The sequence below is a fragment of the Podarcis muralis genome, chromosome 13 (genome assembly GCF_964188315.1).
Source record: "Podarcis muralis chromosome 13, rPodMur119.hap1.1, whole genome shotgun sequence".
In the NCBI taxonomy this organism is placed as follows: domain Eukaryota; kingdom Metazoa; phylum Chordata; class Lepidosauria; order Squamata; family Lacertidae; genus Podarcis; species Podarcis muralis.
The window spans coordinates 12,656,834-12,682,791 of record NC_135667.1 but is presented as its reverse complement, the minus strand read 5'-3'; the positions used below and the strand labels follow the sequence as shown (position 1 = coordinate 12,682,791).

General features: G+C 46.1%; 2 protein-coding genes across 3 annotated transcripts; one reads left to right on the top strand and one right to left on the bottom strand.

Annotated features, from left to right (window-relative positions):
• Positions 1-1,081: 1,081 nt before the first annotated feature.
• Positions 1,082-15,435, bottom strand: LOC114581603 (uncharacterized). Of its 2 annotated transcripts, XM_028701932.2 has the most exons (8): positions 15,328-15,435; positions 13,135-13,263; positions 10,863-11,057; positions 8,312-8,440; positions 8,069-8,208; positions 6,476-6,765; positions 4,635-4,751; positions 1,082-3,778 (listed from the first exon to the last, which is right to left on the bottom strand). In XM_028701932.2, exons 3-8 carry the CDS (start codon positions 10,931-10,933, stop codon positions 1,433-1,435), a joined length of 3,093 nt encoding a protein of 1,030 aa, XP_028557765.2. In that variant the 5' UTR covers positions 10,934-11,057; positions 13,135-13,263; positions 15,328-15,435; the 3' UTR covers positions 1,082-1,432. The 2 variants fall into 2 exon arrangements, with proteins under 2 accessions (XP_028557765.2, XP_028557767.2); XM_028701934.2 differs by lacking the exons at positions 10,863-11,057; positions 13,135-13,263; positions 15,328-15,435 and adding an exon at positions 10,101-10,829.
• Positions 14,225-15,760, top strand: NOP10 (NOP10 ribonucleoprotein). The gene is made up of 2 exons (XM_028701937.2): positions 14,225-14,385; positions 15,361-15,760. Exons 1-2 carry the CDS (start codon positions 14,332-14,334, stop codon positions 15,499-15,501), a joined length of 195 nt encoding a protein of 64 aa, XP_028557770.2. The 5' UTR covers positions 14,225-14,331; the 3' UTR covers positions 15,502-15,760.
• Positions 15,761-25,958: the final 10,198 nt, after the last annotated feature.

Sequence of the window (25,958 nt, the reverse complement as noted above, 5' to 3'; positions counted from 1 at the left end):
CTCTGGTTGGTCGCATCGCTACTGCATGCTAAGAGAAGGGCAGCACGGCAGCACTAGCAAACACAGCGCTGCGCAAACACGCTGGCAGAACCAATCTTGGGTTCCTGCTGGCACATTTGCACCGCACCAACCTCCCCAACCTTCTGCCCTCCTTTACATCCCAGTAAGCAGCGTTGGTGAGCAGTGACATCCCACCCTGCTGCCTGCTACTGCTGTAGTCTCGGTGTTGCCTCTGTAGAAATCAATAGGGAGGATGGGGACAAGATTAGAATTAGTCGGCTGTGCCCTGTCAATGGGTTTGGTTCCACCTCCTGTGGGTCTCCTTACCTTCTGCCCTACCAGCCCCAGTGGCCACCAGCCTCCGCTGAACTCAAGTTAGATATGCATGTTACGTGCCGAGGTTGCATTCAACTTGGCTGTAAGACGAGAGCAAAAGGTTGCACTGTGTCGCCAGCCTTTTAGCAAGAGTGATTCTATCCAGAGTTCTGTCCAGCCTGAAACTGGAGCATTGTAGCATTATTCAGAGACGGGGAAGGGAACTGGATCTTTATTTCTTTCCCACCCTTGTGCTATACAGCACAAGGGGGTTAGATTTGGGACTGGCTGCCAGCCCTGAACCTGTCATATAGCCAGGAGGTTCAGGACAGTGAGAAAGGGCAGAAGTATCATGTTTTCTTCCCTTTGCTTCCTGAAGCCTGCCTGTTTTTAAAAGCTCATGTCTCCTCCCTTCTCAACCTTAATGCTCGCCTCCAGGATGCTCGTGTGGACCCAGAATTGGCCTCCACAGTCACTTACGGACTCATTGTTAAAACCTGTTTATGGAAGACAATCTTACTCGGCTACGAATGATTGCCAAAGAAGAAGAAGCTATCAGCTGAAGAAGGCAAATCCCTATCCCTGTTGTTTTTAAACCAAAGTGACCATTTCAAAATTTTATAGGCTTGGAAATCACCTGTCTCAGGCTGGGGTTACTCTTCTGTTTTATTACACCCCCCCCCCATTTAATTTTATTTTTATTTTTAAACCAAATGTTATATGTTTGCACAGGTATGCAGAAACAAGCAATTCCAAAACAGATAGGCACAGGATAACATGAGTTCGATATTAGGCAGGCTGGTAGTCTCTAAGGTGGAGCTTTCAGAGCCAGGCTTGCAGCCAAGCAAGTTGGATTCAATATCTCTTTTAATTTGCTAAGAAATTTGAACAAATGCAAGGAGGGGGGTCTCTGTCAAGTCCCACGGGAAGCATATCTAGGCAGATTGTGACTCGGTCAAGTTATTTCGGTGCAGTCTTTTTCCCTGTTACCTGTAATATTTTGAGTAATGGTGGGGCTCTGAAATCTCAGCACAGGTGGCAGCTGCCAGAACGGGGACTTTAAGAGACTTTCCCAGGGTTTGCTAGAGTCAGCCTTCATTGAAAGAAAGGAGCGCTGCTACTGGTTGCGAAGGCGCTTGCTCCTCCGTGTGCCTGAGCCATTGTTCTTTCTTTTGTGACTGTGCTGAGCGGCTGTGTTGGCTTCTGGACTCCTGTTTGGTGGGGTGGTGGAATTCTGGGGCACCTGCGCCCTGGTGGAGTGCCTTGTCTTAGCACCTTGCTTCCCAGCATCCGTGGGTGAGGAGGACAGGGTGTCCCCTTGTTCCCTTGCGAGAGGCGCAAGGGCACTGTGAGGGGAGAGGCTGAGCTTGGAGGCAAGCAAGGAGGAGAAGCTAGATAGCTCCTCATCCTCCTCTTCGTCGTCTTCTTTAGCTCCATATTTAAGGATGTCTTCCATGCTTCCTCCGGGGAGTTCTGGAAGCAGGCCTTTTGCCACGGCGACTCTCTCAAGCAAATCTCCCCCTTCCCGCTTACTCGAGTTATTTGCATTACTCTCTGAACTGAAGAGCCCCCTGTGGGCTTTAGAAGGGAGCAGATCGCTAGACTCAGCTCTCTGACTGGGCTCATCATTTCCATGGCTGCCTCCACTGCTTCCTCCACCTTGCTGTAGTGGAAACGCTGCTCCCCCTTTCCCAGAACTGGCAGCCACAGGAGTGTGAGCTCCAGCTGGACTGCAGCTGCCTCCATCAGCTTCCACTGCGGCAACGTAGCTTGAAGGGTTTGGCGTGGGCTCTGGGTTCTGCTTGTCATCTGGAAGGTTTTCCACCCAAGGCGTGACTTTGCACTGATCTGTGAGTGGCCACTGAGACTTCTGGAATATCTCAGGGCACTTCTGGATACTTGGAGATCGAGGCTCTAGTAACGAGAGGGTGAAATATGGCACATGCTCAGAATCTGTGCCTGTGGGCTGCTCTTCAAGCAACCCTATCCGACTAGAATTGGATAGAGTCAACTTCTGTCTGTTTCCCTGGCTGAGTTCAACATGTGACTTTCCAGTTCCTTCATCTGTTTCCAACACGGGTGAGTCAATGGACTGTTGGCCATCTTGTCTGGCGGAAATTGGTTGTTTTTCTAATGATATATTATCTGCAGGCAACTGTACACTTTTGACTAAGCCATTGTCCTTTACTGATGTCGTTGTCATTTGCTTCCAGTTAGCCTCTGGCTTCTTCTGAGATTTGACCTGTGCTTCTTGGCTATTGAGATTATTCCCATGACCAAAGGGACTCAATGCTAGACTGTCTTGCGCTGCTGAGCTTTTCCCACATGGCTTGATGCCTCCTAACTGAGTTACAGTTACATTAGAGGTAGGTTTTGCCCCTCTATAAATGCCTTGGGACTGGAGTTGATTTTTGGCTACTTCTCCTTGACAGCCATTTAGCTTTTCACATTCAGCCTGCAGGAGTTCCTGTTTGATCTGGTTGTCTGGGTGAGATGTCATCTCATTACCTTGACAGTCAAGTTCTCTTCTACTGGAGATTTCCTTTGGCCCCCTATTACTTTGAACTTGGAGTTGACCTCTGGCCTTTTCTGCAGAGTCAACATTTTGTCCCCCATGCCCATTCAAAGTCATCCTAAGAGTCCTTTCTGCTGCTATGCGATCTCCTAATAACATTTTGTTTAGGCCTTGACGATCATGGTCGGTCCCTTTTGGATCATCTTCCTGTATTTTCCAGACAGCATGAGCCTTCTTTAGACATTTGACCTCCCCTCGTTGGATACCATCTTGTTTTTCACATTTGTTGTGGGGTGGTTCTAGATTATTCCAAACCAACTCCATCCCCTTATGGAACTGTCCTTTGACAGCAAGGCTGCCTTGCCCTGTAGCATGCTGCTTGACCTTTCCTTCTTGGCCGCCATCTTGCTTTGAATGTTCCAAGGCATGGGGCCTTGCAATACCTTGCTTGGCCTTGTTGTCCCCTTCGGACGTTAAGTTCCCAATAATGCTGGCATTTCCTGTTATACCAGGAGTAGCTTCCAGTGTGGCCCACTGGCTATGAGAAGAGTTTCCATGACTTTGAACCTGGCCTCGTCCCTGTGAGTTCTGGGTTTCCTCTTCAACTGTGCTCTTCAAGGAGAGTAGCAGGCTTGCTTCCTGGGAGTCCTGGGTGCCACATTTGTGAGGAGGAGAACTCTCTGCTTTTGGTGGAAAGCCTCGTTGCTGCGAATTATGTGCCAGTGGGGAACTGGTGGCTGGCATAGGCAATTCTGGCTGGTTGCTTCTAATGACTTTGCTGGTCAAAGGCCTCTTCAGGGCATGGCACGATGCATCTTCTCCTTTTCCATTACCACTGACCTCATCCTCTTCCTCAGACTGCGAGGGGGTGGAGTCAGAATGGGATGTAGGGTAGACAGAGGGCTCCCTTTCTTCTTCCGACAGCGCCAGGAGTCTCTTCTCTGTCAGCTGTAGACAGAAAGGAAAGAGGATCAGAGTAGCTATGGGGAAAGTTGCCAGTACTGCCTCTCAGCCCAGCCCTGTAGTGGGATAATTCTGTGCCTCCACAACCATGTGCAGGTTTGGACCCTCCAAATGTCCCTATTTTCCAGGGACAGTCCTGGATTTACAGAAGCCATCCTGGTTTCTGATTTGACCCCAGAAGGTCCCACTTTTCCTTATGATGTCCCTATTTTCATTGAAGGCCAATAGAAGACGTATTCCCTTTATAGGGAAGTTTTTAAATGTTTAATTATGATCTAAATATGTTGAAAGCCACCCAAAGTGGCTGGGCCAGTCGGATGAGCACAGTACCATCATCATCATGATGAGATAGGATGTGCCTATTTTGGAGGGAATCAGTTCTGGTCTGGCCTTTCAAAGGCCATTGCCAATGTCACTTTATGGGCACTGATGTGGCAAAAATAGGATTCCATGCATGATGGGAAATATGCTATGTCCCCATTCAGTGTTATGGTCAGTTTCCAGTTGTATGGGTAGTAACCAATACAAAATGGTTGGGACAGTCTTGACAGTGGTGAAGGGGAGGAGATAGTCCTCCAATTTGCACCATGGCCGCTCTGACCAAACAGCGGCTTTAAAATGGAAACAAGAAACGAGGCCTCTTTGTCTTTTCCACAGGTTTCACATACCTCTCTGCACAAGACTTCCAAACCGCAGGCTGCTGTGGCTAGAAGGCACAGTGGCAAAGCTGACATAACCACGGCTGTCGTGGTCTGAACTGGCCACATGAGCAGGCTCAAGCTGCAGCCTTGAAACTCCCCACGTGTCCCAATTCCCACCCCATTCTCATTCCGTGCATTACCTGGTTGGGTGTTAAGTTTAGCTCCTCCGCCAATTCTTCCATCAGATCTAGAGGATCCTGGCTTTTCTCTGGAGACAGCAAGTCAGCCATAAACTGTGGATGAATGACAGCTTCAACCTGTCAGAGAGAGGAAGGGGAAGCACCATGGCTTGTAGTATTGAGCCTGGCTGAAAAGGAGCAAAAGTCTGCCTGCCCAATCCTCACCCGAGAGATAATGTAATAACTCGTTCATTTAAAAATACTGTTAAAGATCTGGGTTAGGGGAGAGATCCCCCTAAAACCTAGGAATGAAGAAATGCTAGGATTTTGATTCATTGGGAAATGGATTAAAACATAAACTGCAGGGCTGTGCCAGACAGGGAATTCCTGGGCTGGCTTATGCAAACCAACCTTGTGAGATGAGATACAGCTAAAGGACCATTAACTTCTTCCCCCCAGGTGTGAACAGACGTATTGGGGAGGCTGCCAGGGTAACTCTGGGGGAGGGCAAAGGGTTTTATGGGAAGAAGGGGAGAAAGGGGCTGAGATCGATCTTGGAGAGAGGTTCCCTGAAGGTTCCATGCACTGCTGCCTATGGAAATGTCTATGCTGTAAGATCTGGGCTCCCTCCACACAGACTGGAGGCGTAAATAGGTGAATAAATCATATTTCTTTAGGCACAACAGCCTCCACTGTGTCTTCTATTCTCCAAAAGGACACAGACCCTCTATGTGTGCCTGGGACCCCATGGGCTCTTGCCATCACTCGGCAGAGAGAGGAGTAAGATGCAGGCTTTGGGGAAGTGAGGCTTTGTCAGCAGAGGAGTTTCCAACCTGCCATGGATGGGTAAGACCAAAAAATGGTGGGTAGAGACCACTGAATTCTAAGAGGGGAAGGGTTAGTGGAGCTAAGGTCAGGTTCAGGTGGTGGAGACATGAAGCAGGGAAAGGAAGTGGCTTGATGAATAAGGAAGACAAACTCAGCATATGGAGTGCTGTGGTCCAAGGCACGGGTGTGGATTGAGACTAGCCTTCCCCAACCTGGTGCCCTCCAGATGTGTAGGACTCCAACGTCCATCAGCCTCCGACAGCATGGCCAATGGTTGGAGATGATAGGAGCTGCAGTCCAAGAATCTCTAGAGGGCAGCAGGCTGGAGGAGGACTACAAATATCTGTTTATGATAGAGATTAGTAATAAAGGGAGGAGTAAAATACAAAGCTGCATAATTGCTTAGCAACACTCAGTAGTGCATTAAAGCTGGGCTTGTGCTGTTATAGCTACAAGACACAAAAGTCAAAGTTGGTGCTGGATGCTAACCATGTGTTTGTTGTGTGTTTGGCTGCCACCTTTTTAACATCTAGTAGGATTTACCCTGATGATGGTCATATTATGGCCCCCTCCAGGCGTCCTTTCTTATGGTGCATTCATGATAGTTTGTGCCCATGACGGTATCAAGGCACTTATACATGATTCCGCTATCAATGTTGTTTGTACTTACAAAGGTTTCTGGGTGGACATACTCCTTTATCAGTGCATGGCCCTCCTGAAACCCTGTAACTTTTTCATTTTACAAATATTCCGGTTTGTTTGTTGTCCTTCTTTCGTTCCGCTACAGTGCAAGTGGTGCCCCTCTAGACAGCAATAATGCAGTAACACTGGGGAAGGATTGCAGAACAACTAATAAATCAGAATGATGTGTGGGCGGTCCTGTATCAATCTGCCATTAATGCACTATTATTGCATTAGTGACTTGTTGCAGAGTATACATGCAAAAAAAACAACAGCCTGGAGAGGGGCTGAGAGAAGGGCTGCAAGATTTACATTTGCTCCATTCCCATGAAGCAAACGTCACCGTTGTTTACCTTACAAACAAATTCTTCATCATCACATAACTGATCAATATACTGCAGCAGGGCAGGATCTGGGAAGGCCCCCTCTTCCTGCTCTTGGGGGTTGTTGCACACCCCTTGTTCTTTCTTCTCGTCCTCTTCCTCCTCCCAACTCGTGTCCAGGCCTTCCATGATCTCAGCATACTGGTGCACCGCCTCGGCAGGGATCTCCCTGGGCGCTCCTGGGGTGGAAGTGCTGGGTGGACGCCGCTGGCGACGCCGAGGCTGGCGGCTCTTGGAAGCTGACTTCTTGGGGATGTAGACTTTGGGGGAAGCAGGGAGATCATGGAGTCAATCCTACATGAGGACACTGGGATAGGTGAACTCGAATGGCGTGTGCAACTCATTGCTGACCTATCACAGTAGTTCAAAAGGAGTGTAGCCATTTCCTGATGGGTCCAAGTTTAATCCACTTTTGGGAGGAGATGGGCTGCCGTCAGGCCCTGCTTTCCCCACCCACCCTTTTTTGCCTTTGGGTTGGCAACTGGGAGAACAGCTAGCACTCTGCCAAGAGGGCCTGCAGCAGCTGATCTCTGCCTAGGTCTGGAATGGGGAGAGGAGATTGTACCCCCAGCATATCCTTACAGGCCTAAAATGGTTGGTGACCCCTGCTCTCGGTATCTTGTTGCTAAGAGGAAGTGCTCAAAAATATGTTGGCAATGCCAGACGGTGTCTCAGAAGGCAAGGCTCATGGGGAGAGGAGCATAAGCAAGAATTTAAGTGGGCTCAGGGCTGCTGCATAGCTCCATCCCATAACTAGGGGAACCGGAATCAATTGCACAGCAAACAGAGTTAAATGTATTTAAATCGGCATATATATATATATATATGCGCAAATAAAATGTACTGAAATCTGCATAAAGTCAGGTTTTCTTGCAGCAGAAATTGGCTCAGAGTTGCAATTTTAAAATAAGCACCACACAGTCTCCCGGGCATAGGGAAGAATTAGCACATGGAGACGGTGTGTAAAATGAACCAGGAAGTCAATTCCATGTGGGGTTTTATGATCAAAGGCATACTGGCTGCCTGGGGTGAAAACATGCCAGACAGGGAAGCAATATAGAGTGGCCGGGGAAACCCAGCGGGATGGGCGGGCTATAAATAAATTAATTATCATTATTTTGGGGAGGAAAGAAAAGGAGCTCATTAGCCATTTGCATACGAGTTCCCCATCAGGTCCTCTTCCTATTGGCCTTGGGTGCTGATCCATTAGGTCAAAACGGGGCACTGCCCCACCAACCTCTGTCTGCCTTCAGCCAGCCCTCACCTGCCTGCCTTCTGACTTACAATCAATCTAGCGGCTGGCTCCAGCTGCCATCTTCCTTCTCCTTAGCCTTAGAGTTGCCCCTTGTAGAATTCAACAGGGAGGAGGAAGTGGGGAGGAAGACACTAGAATTGGCTGGCTCTGCCTGTCTTTGGTTCTGCCTCCACCTGCCGTTGAATTCTCTGCCTACTAGTTCCTACTGCTCTACTAGTTCCTTGAAGCCACCCCTGTTGGCCAACAGTTGGTCTAGATGGGTAAGGGTTTTGCTCAAAATGCAGAGGATTGTGGGAGGAAGACACTACCTTGCTGCTGCCCAGACTCAGGGGCAGGGGACGGAGGTGGCTTGTTGGGTTTGGGAGCTGGGGCCTGGAACTGAGAGCAACTGGCCAAGAGCTTCATCTTCTGGATCTGTTGTTCCTCTTCTGCTTCGAACTCCATGAACCTGAGAAAGGGAAGGGCAGAGGAGGGAGGGCGAAGTCAGAATGAAGGGACCCTCTTCACCCTCTAGCCACCCATAAGCCCATATGTGGGTGGGGAACTCTTACTTTTCTGCCATTTCGTAGAAGATCATGCGCTCAAAGTTACTGCTGTGCTCCCATTCTTGCACGGCACGGGGAACCCCATCCTCCAGGGTCATGTCGGGACGCAGGCGTGCCAGTGAGCGGAGGACGGGGCTGCAGGGGCAGGATGATGATGTCACATCAGTGAGAGCAAAGCTTCTAAAATGTGAACAGCAACCCTTGCCTCTATGGTCACACCCACACCAAAAATCTAAAGCACATTTAACACACATGGCTGTGGCATAACCGTCCCCATATAACCAGCGTGCTTAAGTCCTTTTCATGAAGGGGTTAAGACCATAGAGTAAGATGTGCTGTCAAGCTTAGCTAGGTCACTCCCCCTCACCTTGGGGAAGGGTTATCAAGCTCAGATCGCATGGCTCAAGCAAGCCATCTTTGTGTTTCTATGCAAATAAATTAGAATCATTCACCACTTTGGAAACTAAGTTTGACAGCCTGTGTTTTCTTACTGCTGTATGGGAAAGCACATGAATCTGACCTTTGAATAAGTAAACTTTTAAAAACTTACCATAGACGTGGTCTCTTTCTATAATAGAGGGGGATGTTGGAAGCAACTTAGAAGGGGATATTTTAAAGCAATATTTCCACACTTTTGTGGTTTTAAATTTCTCCAAACCTGGATCTAGGCATCCAGTGAATTCTTCTTTTTATTTACCATATCTTTTGCTTCCCAGCAATGACTTTCTCCAAAGAATCCTGGTAACTGCAGCTTAACCCTCACAGTACTACAATTCCCCACACCCTTAACAAACTACAGTTCCCTAGTTCCTTTGGGAGAAGCCATGTGCTTTAAATGTGCTTTCACATTTGGGTGTAGTTCATAGCCGTTCACCACCACAACCACCCACAACTTTGACCATCATGACATTTATGGAGCCTTCTCTAACCCAAATTTAGCTCCTTAACCTCCCTTGACAGTATAGGCAGTATAGCCTAGTGGTTAAAAGAAGACGAGGAGGAGACCTTCAAATAGGTGCCAAGGAGTGTTGTTGTTGTTACACTTGTACATGGGTTTTGAATACTTTGGAAAGCACCCTTTCTGCCGCGGAGGAACTTTGAGCAGTTGTAGCAACCCCTGATTGCAATTTGTCAATACTTTTCAGCTTATGAAATGCGCAGAATTAAGTGCTAAATCTACCTCACCCCACCCCCTGGTTTTAATTGTACCACTTCAGGTTGCGGGTCCTGGATTGCATGTCTACTCTAATTGAAATGTATTTTTCACAGGGGAATGTGCATGCATATTCAAGTGCAGTGTGGTCAGGTGGGGGGTTCCTTCTTGATTCTGCTGATAAACAGGAAAAACTAGCCCTTAGGATGATGGCTGTGTGAGTTGATATCGCACTTCAACAATTTCCCCAGGGTATAAAATGGGAATTGCCATGAAGTCTTGGGTTGGCAAAGTTAGGATTAGTGTTCAGTTTTCAACCAGGGCTTCAAGGTTCATAAAGAGAAACATTCAGAACTCCCAAATCCTTATTTTGCGTGGAGAGTTCTGCCACCAAACTCGTCTTGCTCATGACTCAAGGCCTTCCCTCTAACTTCAACCATTCTGTGTTTGTTGGATTCAGTGCCTTTAGAAAACAGTGGGATCCCACATCTCAGTACCAATGCTTTTGCTGTCACAATCAATAGTAGCCCAAGGCTGACCAATCCCCCTGCCAATCCTCACAGTTTGTTATCTGCTTACTATCCCCACTCTAGGTCACCCTTGTCTCCCAAACCAAATGATCCTTGCCACCAAGACCCTCACATGAAAAAACAGGCGAGAGCTTCGGCATCAGGCGTGGCAGGGAAATGGCGCCTGGCCAAGGCCTTGTAGCGTTGCCAGCGCCGATAATTCTCATAAACCCCCTTGGAGGTACAGGCAAAGGAGGCATCACTGGGAGGGGGCGCTCGGGCAGATGGCATGACCTCTGGCACTCTCTGTTTCCTAGCACCTGGCTCCTCGCCAGCTTTGGCCAGCAACACTGTGCGGATGCCGGGGCCTGCTGGCCCATCCCGACGCTGGGTGGCCCAGCCCAGTGGCATCCCTGTCACAAAGAAAGTCTGGGTCCGGGGTATTTCCTCGGCGCCCCCCATCATGGGGCCTTCTCTTTTTAACTTGATGATCAGCTTGCTCCCCGGGGCATCGGCTGAGGTCACGAGGAGAGCCGTCCCAGGGAAGGCGGGCAGGAGCAGTGAGGGGGCACTGGGTGGGCAGGAAGGTGGGGCAGGGCCCGGGGTGTGGGCCTGAGAGGCCATGGCCCTATGGGAGAAGGAATATGGAGCAAAGAGAGCTGTTCAAAGGAACTGGGGCCCTGTCTGTGTTTGCTCCGTGAAGTCCTGTTGTGGGATCGTTGACGGAAACGAATCGGATACAGGTCCTTCTGGGAAGTTCACAATGATGCCATTTGGTTTCCAAGAAGATCCATCATTGTTGACTCAACTCTAGGTGCGAAGGTTGAAGGATAACAATTCCAGAACCTAGACACCTTGGGGGTTCCAATAAGGGGGAGGAAGTTAAAGTTCTAACCTGCAGGCCTGATCTCTATTCTGCATGCTACGTCTGATTTCATCTTCATACTGTTTCCTGAGTATCCTCATGTGCAAGGGCTGTTAATGGATTCCACAAGGAGCAGGTGTTCCACTCGATCTCAGCATTACCTCCAACGTGGGCTGTCAACCTTTCTATTGGCTCCCGCTCCTGGGTCTTTAACAACAGCAGGATCTGCAGAGATAACAAACAGGTGACAACCTCCATGCTGCAAGACACTTCTCCAACCCGACCTATTATTATAAATAAAAATGTTGTTGTTGTTGTTGCAAAGATTGGGCATGATTTTTCCTGATTATCAATTGCTCGTCCTACCTCTGTCTATAGACATTTGAAAATGAAAAAGTGACAGGGGGAATCTGACCAGCATTGGTCCACACCAAAGATACACACCTCTCCCAACCCACGCCCCCAGAAATGATGCAAGAGGTGCTACCTGCCCAAATCCAGCCCAAATTAAAATAGCAATACAGTAGTTGTTTGTGAGGTGCCTGTTGACTTGTTTTGTGTCTGCTCTGACATCGGGCAGCAGATGCAAGCACAGGGTTATGCCACTTGAGGGCAACAAGCAACAAATCTTGACCAGTTTGAAACTGTTTAACTGCCATGGCTTCCCCTGTGGAACTTTGGGAAATAAAAGTTTTGAGAAGGTACTGAGAATCTGAGAACCATAGAACTGGGGAGTTGGAAGAGACCAGAAGAATTCTCTCTCAGGTGTGATGATTTGACAGAAGTTTCACCTGGGCACTGTGTGTGTGTGTGTGTGTGTGTGTGTGTGTGTGTGTGTGTGTGTGTTTCTGCTTTTTTTCTGCAAACCAGGAATTGTATCCAACCAAGTTCTTTCTAGAGCAAACCCTTTGAATTGACCCATGGAGTGGGTGTCACAACTGAAAAGGCTGTCTTCCCGGTTGCCCCAGTAAAAATCTTTGCAGTTTACGGCACAACCAGGAGGCCCTCCCCTAATGAGCTTCGTGATCGGGTAGGCTAATGTGGACAAACAGCCTGGTCCAACATTTGGGAGGATTTTCTTAAGTCAATGCTAAAACCTTAAACCTGCTCAGCAGCATATTATTATTGGCCAGTGCAGCTGCTTTAAGACTGGAGTAAAGTCGGTGTTATAGGATGCCCCATTCTTCAACCTAGATGCTGCATCCTGCACTTCTGAATTAGCCTTCAGGGCAGCCTTACACAGAGCATGTTACCACAGTCCAGCCTTGACATTACCAACACATGAGTCACAATGACAAGGCTATCCTTGTCTAGGCTATCCTTATCTAGGTCTGGAGGCCCTCCTAGACACTGTGACCTCTTGTGCCTCCAGCAATAAAGATGGATGAAAGAGTACTCCCAGACTACACCTTCTCCTTTTGAAGGAGTGCAACCTTGTCCAGTTCTGGAAGATCTTTCCCATTCCCAGACATGTGAACTACCTGCCCATAGGACTTCTATTTTGCTGGGATTCAGTTTCAGGTTATTTACCCTGAACTGCATCCAGGCAACGATGCAAGAATTGCACAGCCACACCTGGCACAGCCACACCTGACTAAGATGTAAAAGAGAAGCCCAGGCAGGTATCACCAGCAAACAGATGCCACCAGGCTCGAAATCCCCAAATGAGAGCTTGATAGGCCTTCTTAAATTATCGTCTCCTGTTTTATCTTCCTTCTTAATTCTTTGGTTTAACTATTCTATAAGGCTTGGCTCTGAGGCTTATTAGAACCCCATTGACATACAGCCATTCCCACAACTAGGCCTATCTCTTGTCCTCTCCTCTGCACGTAAAACTTTGTTTGGCCATCCTTGGGCTCCCGCTTATACCCCATGCTTAACATCTGGTTTGAATCAAAGAAACGTAGAGTTGAAAGTGACCACGAGGGTCATCTAGTCCAGCATTTCCCAACCTTGGGCCTCCAGCTGTTTTTGGACTACAACTCCCATAATCCTCAGCTAGCAAGACCAGTGGTGGGGATGATGGGAATTGTAGTTTGAAAACAGCTGGAGGCCCAAGGTTGGGAAACACTGGAACCCCCTGTAATGCAGGAATCTGTTGCCCAACATGGGCCCTAAGATCCCAGCACTTCAGAAACTCCTCCTTTGCCCTCTCCTGCTGGGATCCTGTGCCTGCCTCTTGACCACTTAGAATCAGGCTACTCAGCTTGCCTTTGGGCCCTTCGAGGTGTTTGTTTGTCATGACAGGGAAATGCAGAGGAAAGGTTGGGAACAGCAATTGCTTGAAGCAACGTGATCTAACCTCCTTGCAAACCGATCAGGATGAATGCTCCCAAGGCGCTCCTTGTCTCAGTAGGCCACACCTGTCCTCGCTTAACACCCTCTTTGTGATTTCACCTGGCAGGTATGTGTCCTTGAACTCTGACGATATCTGGAGGGAGGATAGAACAGGGTACAAAAATAAATCTACTTTAAATTTGCAAACCTTACATTTACTATTCTGCACACTTTTGACTCGTGCCCTGACCACTGATGGCATATGCCCCCTGGAAGGCTGCCCACAAATTAATGTGGCCCTGAGCCTGAAGAAGTCCATGCAGAGCTTGTCTGAGGCCCTGGGCAGGAGTCCCCAGTCAGCTGGGAGACACAGAGCTTTTTTGGCATGACAGTGTTAAGTCCGGCAGGCCTCTGGCAGGGCCCTCTGGGTACCTGCCCCACCCCTATCCCCCAAGCACATGTACCCACCTGCCCACCCCCTTTTGCAGAGGTACAGGTCACCACATTATTTGTAGAGGTGCTTTCAGTAGAGAAAGATGCAGACTTTCAATAGGGAACTCTGGGTATGTCTAGCCTGGAAAAGAGGAGACTGAGTGGAGAAAGGATAGCTATCTTCAAATATCTAAAGGGCTGGCACATGGAAGATGGAGCAAGCTTGTTTTCTCCTGCTCTGGAGGGTAGGACTAGAAATGACAAGGAAGGAACCTCCAACTAAACCTTAGGAGAAAACTTTATGACAGTATGAGTTGTTTCACAGTGCAGCGGTCTCCCTCGAGAGGATGTGGGCTCTCCTTCCTTGGAGGTTTTTAAACAGAGGTTAGATGGCCATCTGCCATGGTTGCTTCCACTGAGATTCCTGCATTGCTGGGGGTTGGACTAGATGACCCCGGGAGTCCCTTCCAACTGTACAATATAATTCCAGATTTGAGTCTAGTGTGTGTGGCTAGAGCAGATAGACTACAATTCCCAGAATGCATTGAACCAACAATGACTCCTGGAGCGGAGTACTGTACAGTATGAGAATCGGGAATTCTGAAGCCGAAAGACTACAACTCCCAGAATGCTCGGTTTCTTTACGAGCTCGATTAAAACATCCTGCTGGAGAGGAAGTGGGTGGGGCTAATGTGCACGTGAGTTGTACGGAAGCGCGTGTATATTGGTAGGAGGAAGCTCTTTTAATCCGTCTGCAGGTATATTGCTAACGCTTTCATAACCCGCAGCAATGTTTCTGCAGTACTTCCTCGACGAGCAAGGAAATAGGGTCTACACTCTCAAGGTAAGGATTTTACTTTAATGGCGTTTGTTTCTCCGCCCCCCCCCCAATTCTTAGTCCCTTTCTCCTTCCTGATGCCCCCCAAATCCAGATGCTATGCATATTAATTATTGTTATGTTCCAGCTAATACTAATACACTAATAATAATAATTTGATTATTTATACCCCACCCATACGGCTGGGTTGCCCTAGCCACCCATATCTAACTGCAATTAATCTTCTTTCCCGATTGTTTCTTTTAGAGATCGTCATTGGTTTAAATGTGGAATTATCTGTGCAAAATCTGCATGCTACTTTGATACTCAGGTCATAATTTAACTTTGTACTAATTGCATGGCTTTCGCTTGTGTACCCCCCCCCCCAAGTTAATTAAATACTTGTTTTTGGTCCTCGTGAATGGATTGGGGAGGGGTGTAGGAGGAAAAAGATTGTACAGTACAGGTCTAAGTGGTCTGTTGAAATCTTAAGAAAAGAGACATGTGTGAGTTCTCACGATCATGAAAAATTGTATTTTTATTAACTTGTTTGTTTATTAGAATATAAGCACGTGGGTAGGGAATGCCTTGTTTCGATTTCATGAAAGGCACTCTGGGAGAGTTGTGAGGCTCAGATTGGGAAGAGGAGAAGCAATGTATATCCTTTTCAGTACCTTGGAAGAAAGGTTGGACATGAAGAAAATAAAAGTGATTATAAGATGGAATGTGTAGCTTTTAGGGCTGGTTTGGTCTTGCTAGGATTGTAGTTGCTCACATATAGACTGCCAATATTAACGTACACATTTAAGCCAAGATTGGTGGGATATTGTTGTTGTTGTTAATGTCAGCTAACAATGTTCACACACACACACACACACACACACACACACAGAGAGAGAGAGAGAGAGAGAGAGAGAGAGAGAGAGAGAGAGAGATACAATATTTAAAACCAAGATTTTGTATGCTCACAAATTGCTGTGCCTTCTCTTCCCTGCTTTGCAGAAGGTGGATCCCACTGGCCAGCCAACATGTTCAGCCCATCCTGCCCGCTTTTCTCCAGATGACAAATATTCCCGACACAGGATCACCATCAAGAAACGCTTTGGAGTCTTGATGACCCAGCAGCCTCGGCTCGTTGTGTAAACTGCTTGCCAGCCATTCTGGTAGGGACCTCTGCAGCCCATGGAGATGAGACAAGCTTCCAGCTCCAAAGCAGCCTCGAAGATGTCGACACAGAAAACAAAAGTACCAGATCTGCATTTCTTCATTCCACTTTATCACTCGGACTTCTAGAGAGCCACTAATGATGTGCGAGGAAACTCCTGCAGTCTTCAAATGAGCTTGAATTCCTTCAGTTGCACCTGCTTGCCCCCTTGATTCTGGAAATAAAGCAAATGAAATACTTCATTTTATTCCTTTAACATAAGAATGCTGGTGGTGTTGTCTGAGTAGGAAACCTGGAATGATTTGGTTCTAGCAAAGCATCTGATATTGGGGGGGGGGGGTCATGTTGTGTAGTGAATAACAAAGCAGAGGGGGCTTCTCATCTGAAAAGGGAAGAAGCACTTGTATATCTCCGAAGTGGGGAAACTAGTGCTCCAAGTGTCCCAAGAGGAGTGCTCATGTTCAAGGTCTCTCCTAGGAAGGCATTCCACTCCTCTTTCTGTTCCCTCTTCCACTTTTCCAATCTCCTTTCTATAGCCAGTGCTCCTCATTGGGCTCTTTTGGAGAAGATTCCCCACCCCCTTAGTTTGTTTAAAACAAAATGTGCTTCTGCAAACATCTGGGTTCTCTGAACCATGCCAATAGCTCTGTCTTGTTTCTCATTAACATTGCTTTGATTACAGTCCTGGCAGCACTCACTAGCTGAGTTTGCTTGGAGAAGGAGCAAACTGATACTGCCTCACAATTCAAATCCATCACAGAAGTTCAGTATATGATATTAGAGCAGGGGTGCCCAAACTTTTTTCAAAAAGGGCCAGAACATGTGTGGGCTGACCAAAGTTGTTGAGCTTTTTTTAGGAGTGAAGTTACAATTTTACTACCCCACAGTTTTTGAGCTTTCTAGGATTGATTGGAGTTGCTGTGCTTTTTCTTAGGACATATACTGCCTCAGGGGCTGGATTAAATCAGATTAGGCCTACAAAACAGACTTTGGACATGCCTGTATTAGGGCAATATTTGCCAACCTGGCACCGTCCAGATGTTTTGGGCCTGCAGCTCCCACCTGAGGCAGATGGGAGTTGCAGTCCAAAATACCCTCTGGGTATTTTTGTTTGTATAAAATGGAAAACTTCAATAAAAATTTTATTAAACAAAAACAAAATACCCTCAGGGTGTTAGGTTGGTGATGGATGTACTACAACAACAACAACAAGTTTATTAAATTTGTGAGGTCCATGCCTTTACACAAAATACCATAAAACATTGTTAAAAGATAAACAATAAAATTATAAAAGTAAGCTAAAATTCATGTCATGCTATCCCAGCAAGGAAACTACCCAAAAAACCCCACCATTCAGGAAAGAAGATACAGCAACAGGTTAGGAGATCAATGGGAGGGACCTCACTGTTTCCTCCAGGAACCGTACCCTAGTTTTCATAGCCTTCACCACAAAGACTGCTACCACGTGAGAAATCCGTGGATCAGCGTCCACCAGTAAAAACTTTACTTGGTCCTCAGAGTTGACTATTGATTTGGGAATAGTTTGTAACATCGCATCCCTGAAGGCCGAATAGATGGGACAATACAACATGTAATGTATGAGATCCTCTTTGGTTCTCATATGACAAGGACATATACGCTGCTCTACTGGGATTTTTGCATATCTGCCTGACAGATAGGCCGTAGGAATGGTTTGAAAACGGGCCATGGTGAAGGCTCTCCGAAGGGTGGGATTGGTGATATTCGCTAAGTAATTGGCGCAGGTTTTGACTGTTTTCAGTCGGGGAAGCCAGTGGGAGGACCCTGGGTTCTGTATTTTTGTGATATCTAACAGAGCGTCTCTCTGCAGGATCCATTCCCGAACTTTGTCCGAGCTCCACAGTTTGAGGATATTAAACTCCGGTAGGGTGTATCTAACCAGGATCTCAGATAGGTTTTGACGCCAAGTGGTGTTCTTTTGAAGAGATACAAAGGCTTGTTTGGCTAATAAGGTGTTTGAGGTATTTGCAAGGTTGATGTAAAATCGTAGGAATCTTAAATGGGCTCTGGCAGACACAGAGGGTAATCCAACCTCCACCCTCAAGAAAGCTGCTGGGGTTCCTTGAGGAAGGCCTAGAATCCTCCTGAGATAATAATTTTGCAAAATTTCGAGCCGTTCCATCAGCCTCTGGTTCCACCCCCAGAGTTCTATCCCATATAACATCTGGGGAATAGCTTTCCCAACAAAAGCTCTTAATGCTGGGATCACCAATTGTCCTCCCCGGGTATGAAAGAAATTAAGCAGGACACCAATTGTTCTTCGTGTTAGGATGGTTACAGCCTTAAAGTGGGCTAACCAACTAGATGTAGCCTGGAATGTAACACCCAGATATTTAAAAAAAGGGCACTGTTCAATCACATGTTCATCTAAAGACCATCTAAAGGTGTGGCGAGCTCTAGTGAACACCACAATTTTTGTTTTGTCATAGTTTATCTTTAGTGAGTTATGGGAACAGTAGGCTGCGATCCCCTCCAGCATGCTGCGTAGGCCTCTTCGGGTGAGTGCCATTAAAGCCATGTCATCGGCATATAGCAATATATTCAGACGTTTACCTTCAAGGGCTGGAGCCGATGACTTGTACTTTGCCATGTACTGCACAATGTCGTTTATATAAAAGTTAAAAAGAAATGGGGCTAGCAGGCATCCCTGTTTGACCCCTTTCCCCAATGGCAGTGGGTCCGTAAGAGTTCCCGAAGGCCCAGTTCTGATTTTGATTGTAATATCTGTGTGTAACTCTCTGAGAATTTTTAAAAGTCGTCTGTCAATATCCGTTTCATATAATTTTTTCCATAGTCTATCTCTGCAGATTGAGTCAAAGGCAGATGTCAAGTCAACGAAGGCCACGAAGAGTCTGCTCTTATACGCTTTTGCATATTTAGCTACCAGGGTCTGTAGTACCATACAGTGACCTATCGTATTGTGGCCCTTTCTAAATCCTGCCTGTTCCTGGTTGAACAGGTTAGAATGGTCCGCCCAATCTACCAGCTTGTTTAATAAGTACCGGGTATAAAGTTTGTATGCAGTGTCCAGAAGGCTTACAGGGCGGTAGTTTGCTGGATCTTGAATGTCTCCCTTCTTGTAGATAGGGGCTACCACACTTAGTTTCCAATTTGCTGGGATTTTACATGTGTTGTTTATTGCCGTAAAAAGTTTGGCCAAAAAGATGGCCCACCATTGGGCATTTGATTTAAAAACCTCAGGGGGGATCATATCCTCACCAGGAGCTTTGCCATTTTTTAAAGTTTGAATTAGCTGTAGGCACTCTGATTCCGTAACCGGATCCCAACTAGCTAGATGATCATTCTTCAATAGGAGGGACGGACTCGAATTAGCAGTATATGAGGGTGTGTATAGCTTGGAAAAGTGTTGATACCACACATCGGATGGAATACTGCTGTTTACAATTTTTCCTTTGGATGAGACTCCCTGTGCTACTATTGCCCAAAATTTTCTATCGTCTCGCGATTTAATCGCCTTATCAAGTGCCTCCCATTGTTCCTTCCTATAAAGGGATTTCTTGAGTTTTAAGGTGTTTTTATAGTAAGAGCGCCATCTGTGGAAGTTTACCATAGATGACAGAGTCCTCTCCTGTTTTACCTTGTTTTGTTGTTTCCTAAGCAGGGATCTTAGCTTCCGGCAGTCTTTATCAAACCAGACCCCCGATTTGTTGTGTTGTTTGGGAGGCCTGGTGTTTATAAGAAATGGGAAAAGAGACCCTGAGACCCGCTGATATAATGAAAAATGATCAAAGTTAGGTAAAAGACACTGGTCTCTCAGAGCCAATAAATCTGGAGAGTGCAGGTGTTGTTTAATTTTAAGCTCCAGCTCGCTGTTCCATTTGCGCCTGCGTGGGGCCGGTGCTTGAGGAGGGACTGCACAATGTAGATGTTGTAATCCTCCTGATTCGAGGGGAGTTAGTGAGATTGCTCTAGGAAGATGGTCGCTCTCAGTTCTGTTAAAAGTGCTGAGACCCTGTGCCCTCTCCAAAATTGTTGGAGAGACCAGGATATGGTCAATCACACTTGCACCACGAGGGCCGATAAAAGAGAAGAAACCTCCTGACCTATCCATGTAAGTGCCATGCAGGTTGTATAAATTATGCTTAAAGGCAATCTCCAGTAATGTATTACCTGCCTTATTCAGGACCTTTTCATCAGAACTCCAAGGGATAAACCAGTCTGCCTCTGGTAAAAACTGGGTTTTGGAGCCATACGAATTGATGTCACTGCCTATCCTAGCGTTAAAGTCACCTGCCAGCAGGATGTTCCAGTCAGGAAATTCTATTTTGGCCTTCTCCAAGCATGACTCCAAATCTTCCCAGATTTGTACTGTCTGAGAGGAAGTACACATGGGGGGAATATAAACGTTGAAACATAGAAAATCTCCTCCTGTGTTATTGGAGATAAGTAAAATCTGAAAATTGTTACTCTTCAGATGGATGTACTAGATGTGTGCATGACAGACTTTTTTGCCTCGACAAATGAAGTCAGAAGAAATGAAGCACGCAACCCCAGAACAAGATGGATGGGTTTTTGTGTGTGTGTTCTCTCACGCCTTCTGTTCCTTAGTCTCCTTTTCTTTTGATAGTGCTTTTAAGCAAGTTGTTGCTCTCCACTTCCCTCTGGGAGGCAGTATGTAACCGATACTGATTAGCATTGGTATTCTGTGGAGGAAAGCGATGGCTCAAATTTGAAAGATCAAATACAAGCTTATTTGCCTGACAGAGAAGAAAGACAACATCAATTCCTACAGATTGACAATACCAGTCTCTTTACTGAGTGCATGGCTGGCAACATAACTGGGCCTAATAGCTCTCAATAACCTATGTCTATCAAGGGCCCAAGCCCAGTTTGCTGTCTGCCTGGGATTGCAAATAGGTTATGAATCACCTGGCAGGTCACTTACATAGCTGCTAGGCAACATTGGGTTACAGGCTGGCTGTAAGCTATTGTGTTTCATTTATCAGTCACAGTGGGGAATCCAACAAGGAGATTCAGTCTCCTAGCTCCCTGTGTACATTAGACACCGCCTTCTAATCGGAGGATAGGAATTCTTGCTGAACAAAAAGTCTTAGGAAAGGAACATTTGCAGAAAGGGAATTTTTAGGGTCAGAGCATCTGGTCAAGGATGTCTCAGATGGCATCATTTTAATCAGGAGGTCTCAGAACCGCTTGCCTATAGTGATTGTGATGACTGGGTTAGTTCATAAGACAGCAGGCTCCAACTTTTCCAGACCCACGCTCACCTTTAATCCAATCATGCATTTTGGGACCCATTTCTTATTTTTTTACCCCCTATTTCTATGGCTGCTGCTGTAACCAATCTTCAGTCTGGCAACAATACAGTAGTGGGTGTTTATTCACCAGTTGAAGTCTAATGATGTAAATTAAACAAGAATTGCCTGCTTATTAGCAACCAGGCTAAATTCATGGTGCTGGTATCCAAAGCCCAAACAGCTTCAGACCAATGTGTTTAAAATAATAATCTTAATCATTTTTCCCTTTTTTGCATTTACTCTCATTGATTGCTTGGGGAAAAAACCCTATTTTATTTTCTGATTTTACAGCATTCAACAATGAATATAAATCTACACAAATAAAATTTTCTGCAACTTCCCTTCCTCCCCTTATGCAGATTTTTATTTTTCTGTCATTTTCTTACTGTATATCTAAATAACCTTTTTACAAATTTATCCTTTATAATTCCTTTAAATTTCTTGCTGCTTGTGTTTATATTAATCGGGCTAATGTTTTTAGTTGTTTACAATTTGTTTTCATATATTCAATAAATCCCCCCCCCCATTCTGTTACAAAAAGTATTACTAGATCTCTTAATCTTCCGGCAAGTTTTGCCATCTTTGCATATTCCATCCATTTTAATTGCCAATCATCTCTTTCGGGGGCCAGTTCCTCTTTCCAATTTTGGGCATATATCATTGGGCAACCGTGGTTGCATACAAAAATAGATTTTTTTCTGGTCTTTTGGCACCTCTTCTCCAAGTATACTAAGAAGAAACGCTGCTGGTTTTTTAACAGATTATTTTCAACATTCCACCCCCCCCCCCCCAATTCATTATGGATTGTTTCCCATAAGACTTTCCCAATCTTACAGGACCACCACATATGAAAAAAGGTACCTTATTTTTCTCTACAATATTCTTATACCTTATATACCCAACTGATTGCTGCACTCTGCAGGAGACAGCTTCTTGCAAATAGCATCCAGGGGTTTGTTCAATATGATGTAGGAATAGGGCCTTTAGTGGAGGAACCTACTCCGTGGAATTACCTCCTGTTAAATATTAAACTGGCACCATCTTATTGTCGATTTGGCATTACTGAAGACTACCTGAGGGATAGATACCTGAGCCATGGTTTTCCCAGTAGTGATGTATGGAAGTGAGAGCTGGACCATAAAGAAGGCTGATCGCCGAAGAATTGATTCTTTTGAATTATGGTGCTGGAGGAGACTCTTGAGAGGTTCATGGACTGCAAGAAGATCAAATGCATCCATTCTTAAGGAAATCAGCCCTGAGTGCTCACTGGAAGAACAGATCGTGAAGCTGAGGCTCCAGTACTTTGGCCACCTCATGAGAAGAGAAGACTCCCTGGAGAAGACACTGATGCTGGGAAAGATGGAGGGGCACAAGGAGAAGGGGGTGACAGAGAACGAGATGGTTGGATAGTGTTTTCGAGGTTACCAGCATGAGTTTGACCAAACTGCGGGAGGTAGTGGAGGACAGAGGTGCCTGGCGTGCTCTGGTCCATGGGGTCACGAAGAGTCGGACACGAATAAACGACTAAACAACAACAACAACAACCTGAGGGATGAGGCTTATTAATCTCAGGATTGTAGGTTCGAGACTCATGTTGCGTGAAAGATTCCTGCATTGTAGGGAGTTGGACTAGATGATCCTCGTGGTCCCTTCCAACTCTCTTGATTCTATGGTTCCTCTTTGAAGAAGCCTTTTAAGTAGATTGATTTATAAAAATATTTACATATACTGTTCATTTAAAAGATCAGGGTAGTTTACAACAATCCTTTACATAAAACCATACAATTAAAAAATAATATCAACTAACTCTTGCAGAAGAATATTTTATTGTCAGCATAAGCTTGGTGGCAGTCTGTAGACTTCTCCCAGTATGCAGCTATATGGGTTGGTGGTTCAACCCATATAGCCTGGGTCAGGTTTCCTGCATTGCATCCCTTCCAACTCTATGATTTTTAGATGTTTTCATTGCACTGATACGTTTGCTGCCCTGGGCTCCTTTTGGAAGGAAGGGTGGGATGTAAATTTAATAATAAGTAATATTACACGGCGTTCCGTGTGCTGTGCTGGCTCGCCAGATGCAGCTTGTCACGCTGGCCACGTGACCCGGAAGTGTCTGCGGACAGCGCTGGCCCCCCGGCCTATAGAGTGAGATGGGCGCACAACCCTAGAGTCTGTCAAGACTGGCCCGTACGGGCAGGGGTACCTTTACCTTAATATTGCCTGAGAGTGGGATGCTGGAAAAAATATTCTATGAGTAATTTTGATGAGCTCCTTTCCCTCGTTGCTTGCTATGTGTCTTGGACATAGCTTGGGGGAATTTGTGGTCCTCCAAATGTTAGGCTCATTTTTCTTCACCTCCAGCCAGCATAGCCAATAGTCAGGAATGACTGGAGTTGCAGTCTACCATCCTCTGTATGGGCACAGATTAGCCACTCCTGGTTTACATACAAATACACAGTGTCCCTTTCTCATCACCATCCTTTCAGCCATGCTAGCCCTTTTGGTCAGAGTTTTGTGGTTTTGTCCTAAGAAAAATGGAGTAGTGCCTTTTTCTTAATCCCAATGTACCTTAATTTGTAATGTGACATCATTCAGTGACCTATAGAAGCTGCCAAATGTTGAACACCAACGGTGCTTTGGTAGGGCAAGTCTTGGCAGCTGCCAATTTGGGGTGTCATGAAAGGGCAGAAAATTGTTTATTATTACTGCATTTTTTGCGGGAAGGGAAGGGGTACTTATGGGATTTTCTGTGCCAGGTGCCAAAATAACTTCACTTGTCTTATGCATTTTAACATTGGGAACACCATTTGCTACGAAGCCTCAGGAAGAAAACCACCTAGGCTTAGGCCCTGTGCTTTGGGGAGACAGTTAGCCACATGTTCCTGCTGAGACGCATTTTCTGCTCCTAGTTAGCAAACATGTAAGCAGGAATTCAGAGGGGGAATATTAAGATTTCTCCCTCATTATAAATTTTATGTGCTGCCATTATGTTACCTCACTCCCTTTCCCGTCTCAAAGCCGAGATGTTTACAGCTGGTCAGAGCCCAAGGGCAGCTCTTTTAAATGCCTCTTGCTCGCTCACATCCTGCCACTGAAACCACAGCAAAAGTAGGGGGAACCAATCAAAAAGCTGTAAATGGAAAGCCTTCTGTTGTTTGTTCTCAAAAAGCAGAAGGGCTGAATGGAGGCTGTGCATATCGAGTTAACAATTTCCAGATCAGCCCCCAGCCTTGCAGTTCTCTTGTGCTGTTCAGGCTGATTCAGCCATTTTGCTGGCAAGGGTGTGTAAATGGAAATAATTTTGTGACCTCAAGCATGCATAGCGTGAGCTTGGGATGTGCAAGAAGCAGAATGCACATGACTGACTTTGCTGCAGGGTGGGAACCACCGTTGTCAGGAATATTCCTTAGGCTCATGTGACCATGTCCAAAATGCAGATTTCCTCTCCATGTTTCCCCTAACACCCAGTTAGGGTTATACTCCGAGCCAATGTGGTGCAGTGGTTCGGGGAGCATAGGACTCCACTGGGCAGGACCCAGGCTCAAATCCCCAGCCAGTCTTAATGCCCACAAAGTAAGTTTGGACCACTCTCAGCCTAACCCAACTCACAGAGTAGTTGTGAGGATAAAATGGAGGGGAGAACATTAAAAATAACTCAAATAGTCAGTTTGTTATTTAAGAGGTTTCAGGGCTTGAGCTGCATCACTGACATAAAAGCCCTGCTCTGTGTCTATTCCAGATACATTTTTTAGACAAGTTGTGGTCATTCTGTGTTCAGAAGAACTTTTTACTTTGATATCTAATACCATTTCATGCACGGGTTCCTGGTCCCCACATGTGTGTCGGTGGAGCACATATAAGCACACCACACCCTTCTACTTCTTCTTAATTTCCTATCAAGTGGCATTCAGAGGGAAACTGCCTCTGGCAATGAAAGCAGAACATATCCCTAACTGCTAGCTAACCTTGATGGCTAAACCACTTTTAAAGCCATCCAGGTTGGTGGCCATGCTTAATTTTCTCCCCTGCCAGCTTCTCATATCCCTCCTATGAAATATTGCCCTCCCTCTCCCCACTTATACTTTCAATATAGCAAGGAAATCCTATACAGGTCAACAACTGGATATGGTTGAACTTCTGACAAGGCAATAGGACAATGCAGATTATCAGTTTTATGGGTACTGGCGCTCATATTTTACATTTTCCAGTGTGGGTAGCTGTACTAAGCAAAAAACAAGCCAACCATCAACTGTATTTGCAGTAGCGATCTATCCTCACAGGGTTGTTTGGGATTACATGAGGTTGGAGGGAAGAACCAGGTACACCACCTGGAGATCCTTGGGAGAGGAAAAAGGTGCAATAAATATTAATTAAATGAAAACTGGAAAGTGCCTTGCGGCATCTTAACAACAGACAGCAAAAAAGAATTTTACAGCATAAAGCTTTTGTGGTGTGCAGCCCACTTCCTCAAATTCACACAACTGCAGCAGTCCATGAAAGCTTATGGCACAAATAAAATACACCACTTGCCTCTAAAGGGGCCACAAGCCTTATATTTCACATGTGGAGATACAGTGGTACCTCAGGTTAAGAACTTAATTCGTTCTGGAGGTCCGTTCTTAACCTGAAACTGTTCTTAACCTGAAGCACCACTTTAGCTAATGGGGCCTCCTGCTGCCGCCGCGCCTCTGCTGCACAATGTCTGTTCTCATCCTGAAGCAAAGTTCTTAACCCGAGGTACTATTTCTGGGTTAGTGGAGTCTGTAACCTGAAGCGTCTGTAACCCGAGGTACCACTGTATATATATAGTGTTGGGCTTTTTTTTTTGTGTGTGTGTGTGTGTGTGTGTGTGTGTATAAAGGCGCAGTCTTGCCCTGAAGCCACACTGCACAGGACCAGCCATACAAAAAATTATTATTATTTTTTATGATAATTTTTATTATTTCTCTCCCCGTCTCCCTCCCGCCCCCGGTTCTTCTGAGGAGAAGATGAAAGCCCAGCAACAGCAGCCGCTGCTCGCTCCTGCGCACGCGCGGAAAATCAACTGCACGGACGAGGAGGAGGGGCACTGGGGAGGATGAGGACAAGCGAGGAGAGTTACACGCTTCGCCAACCCCACC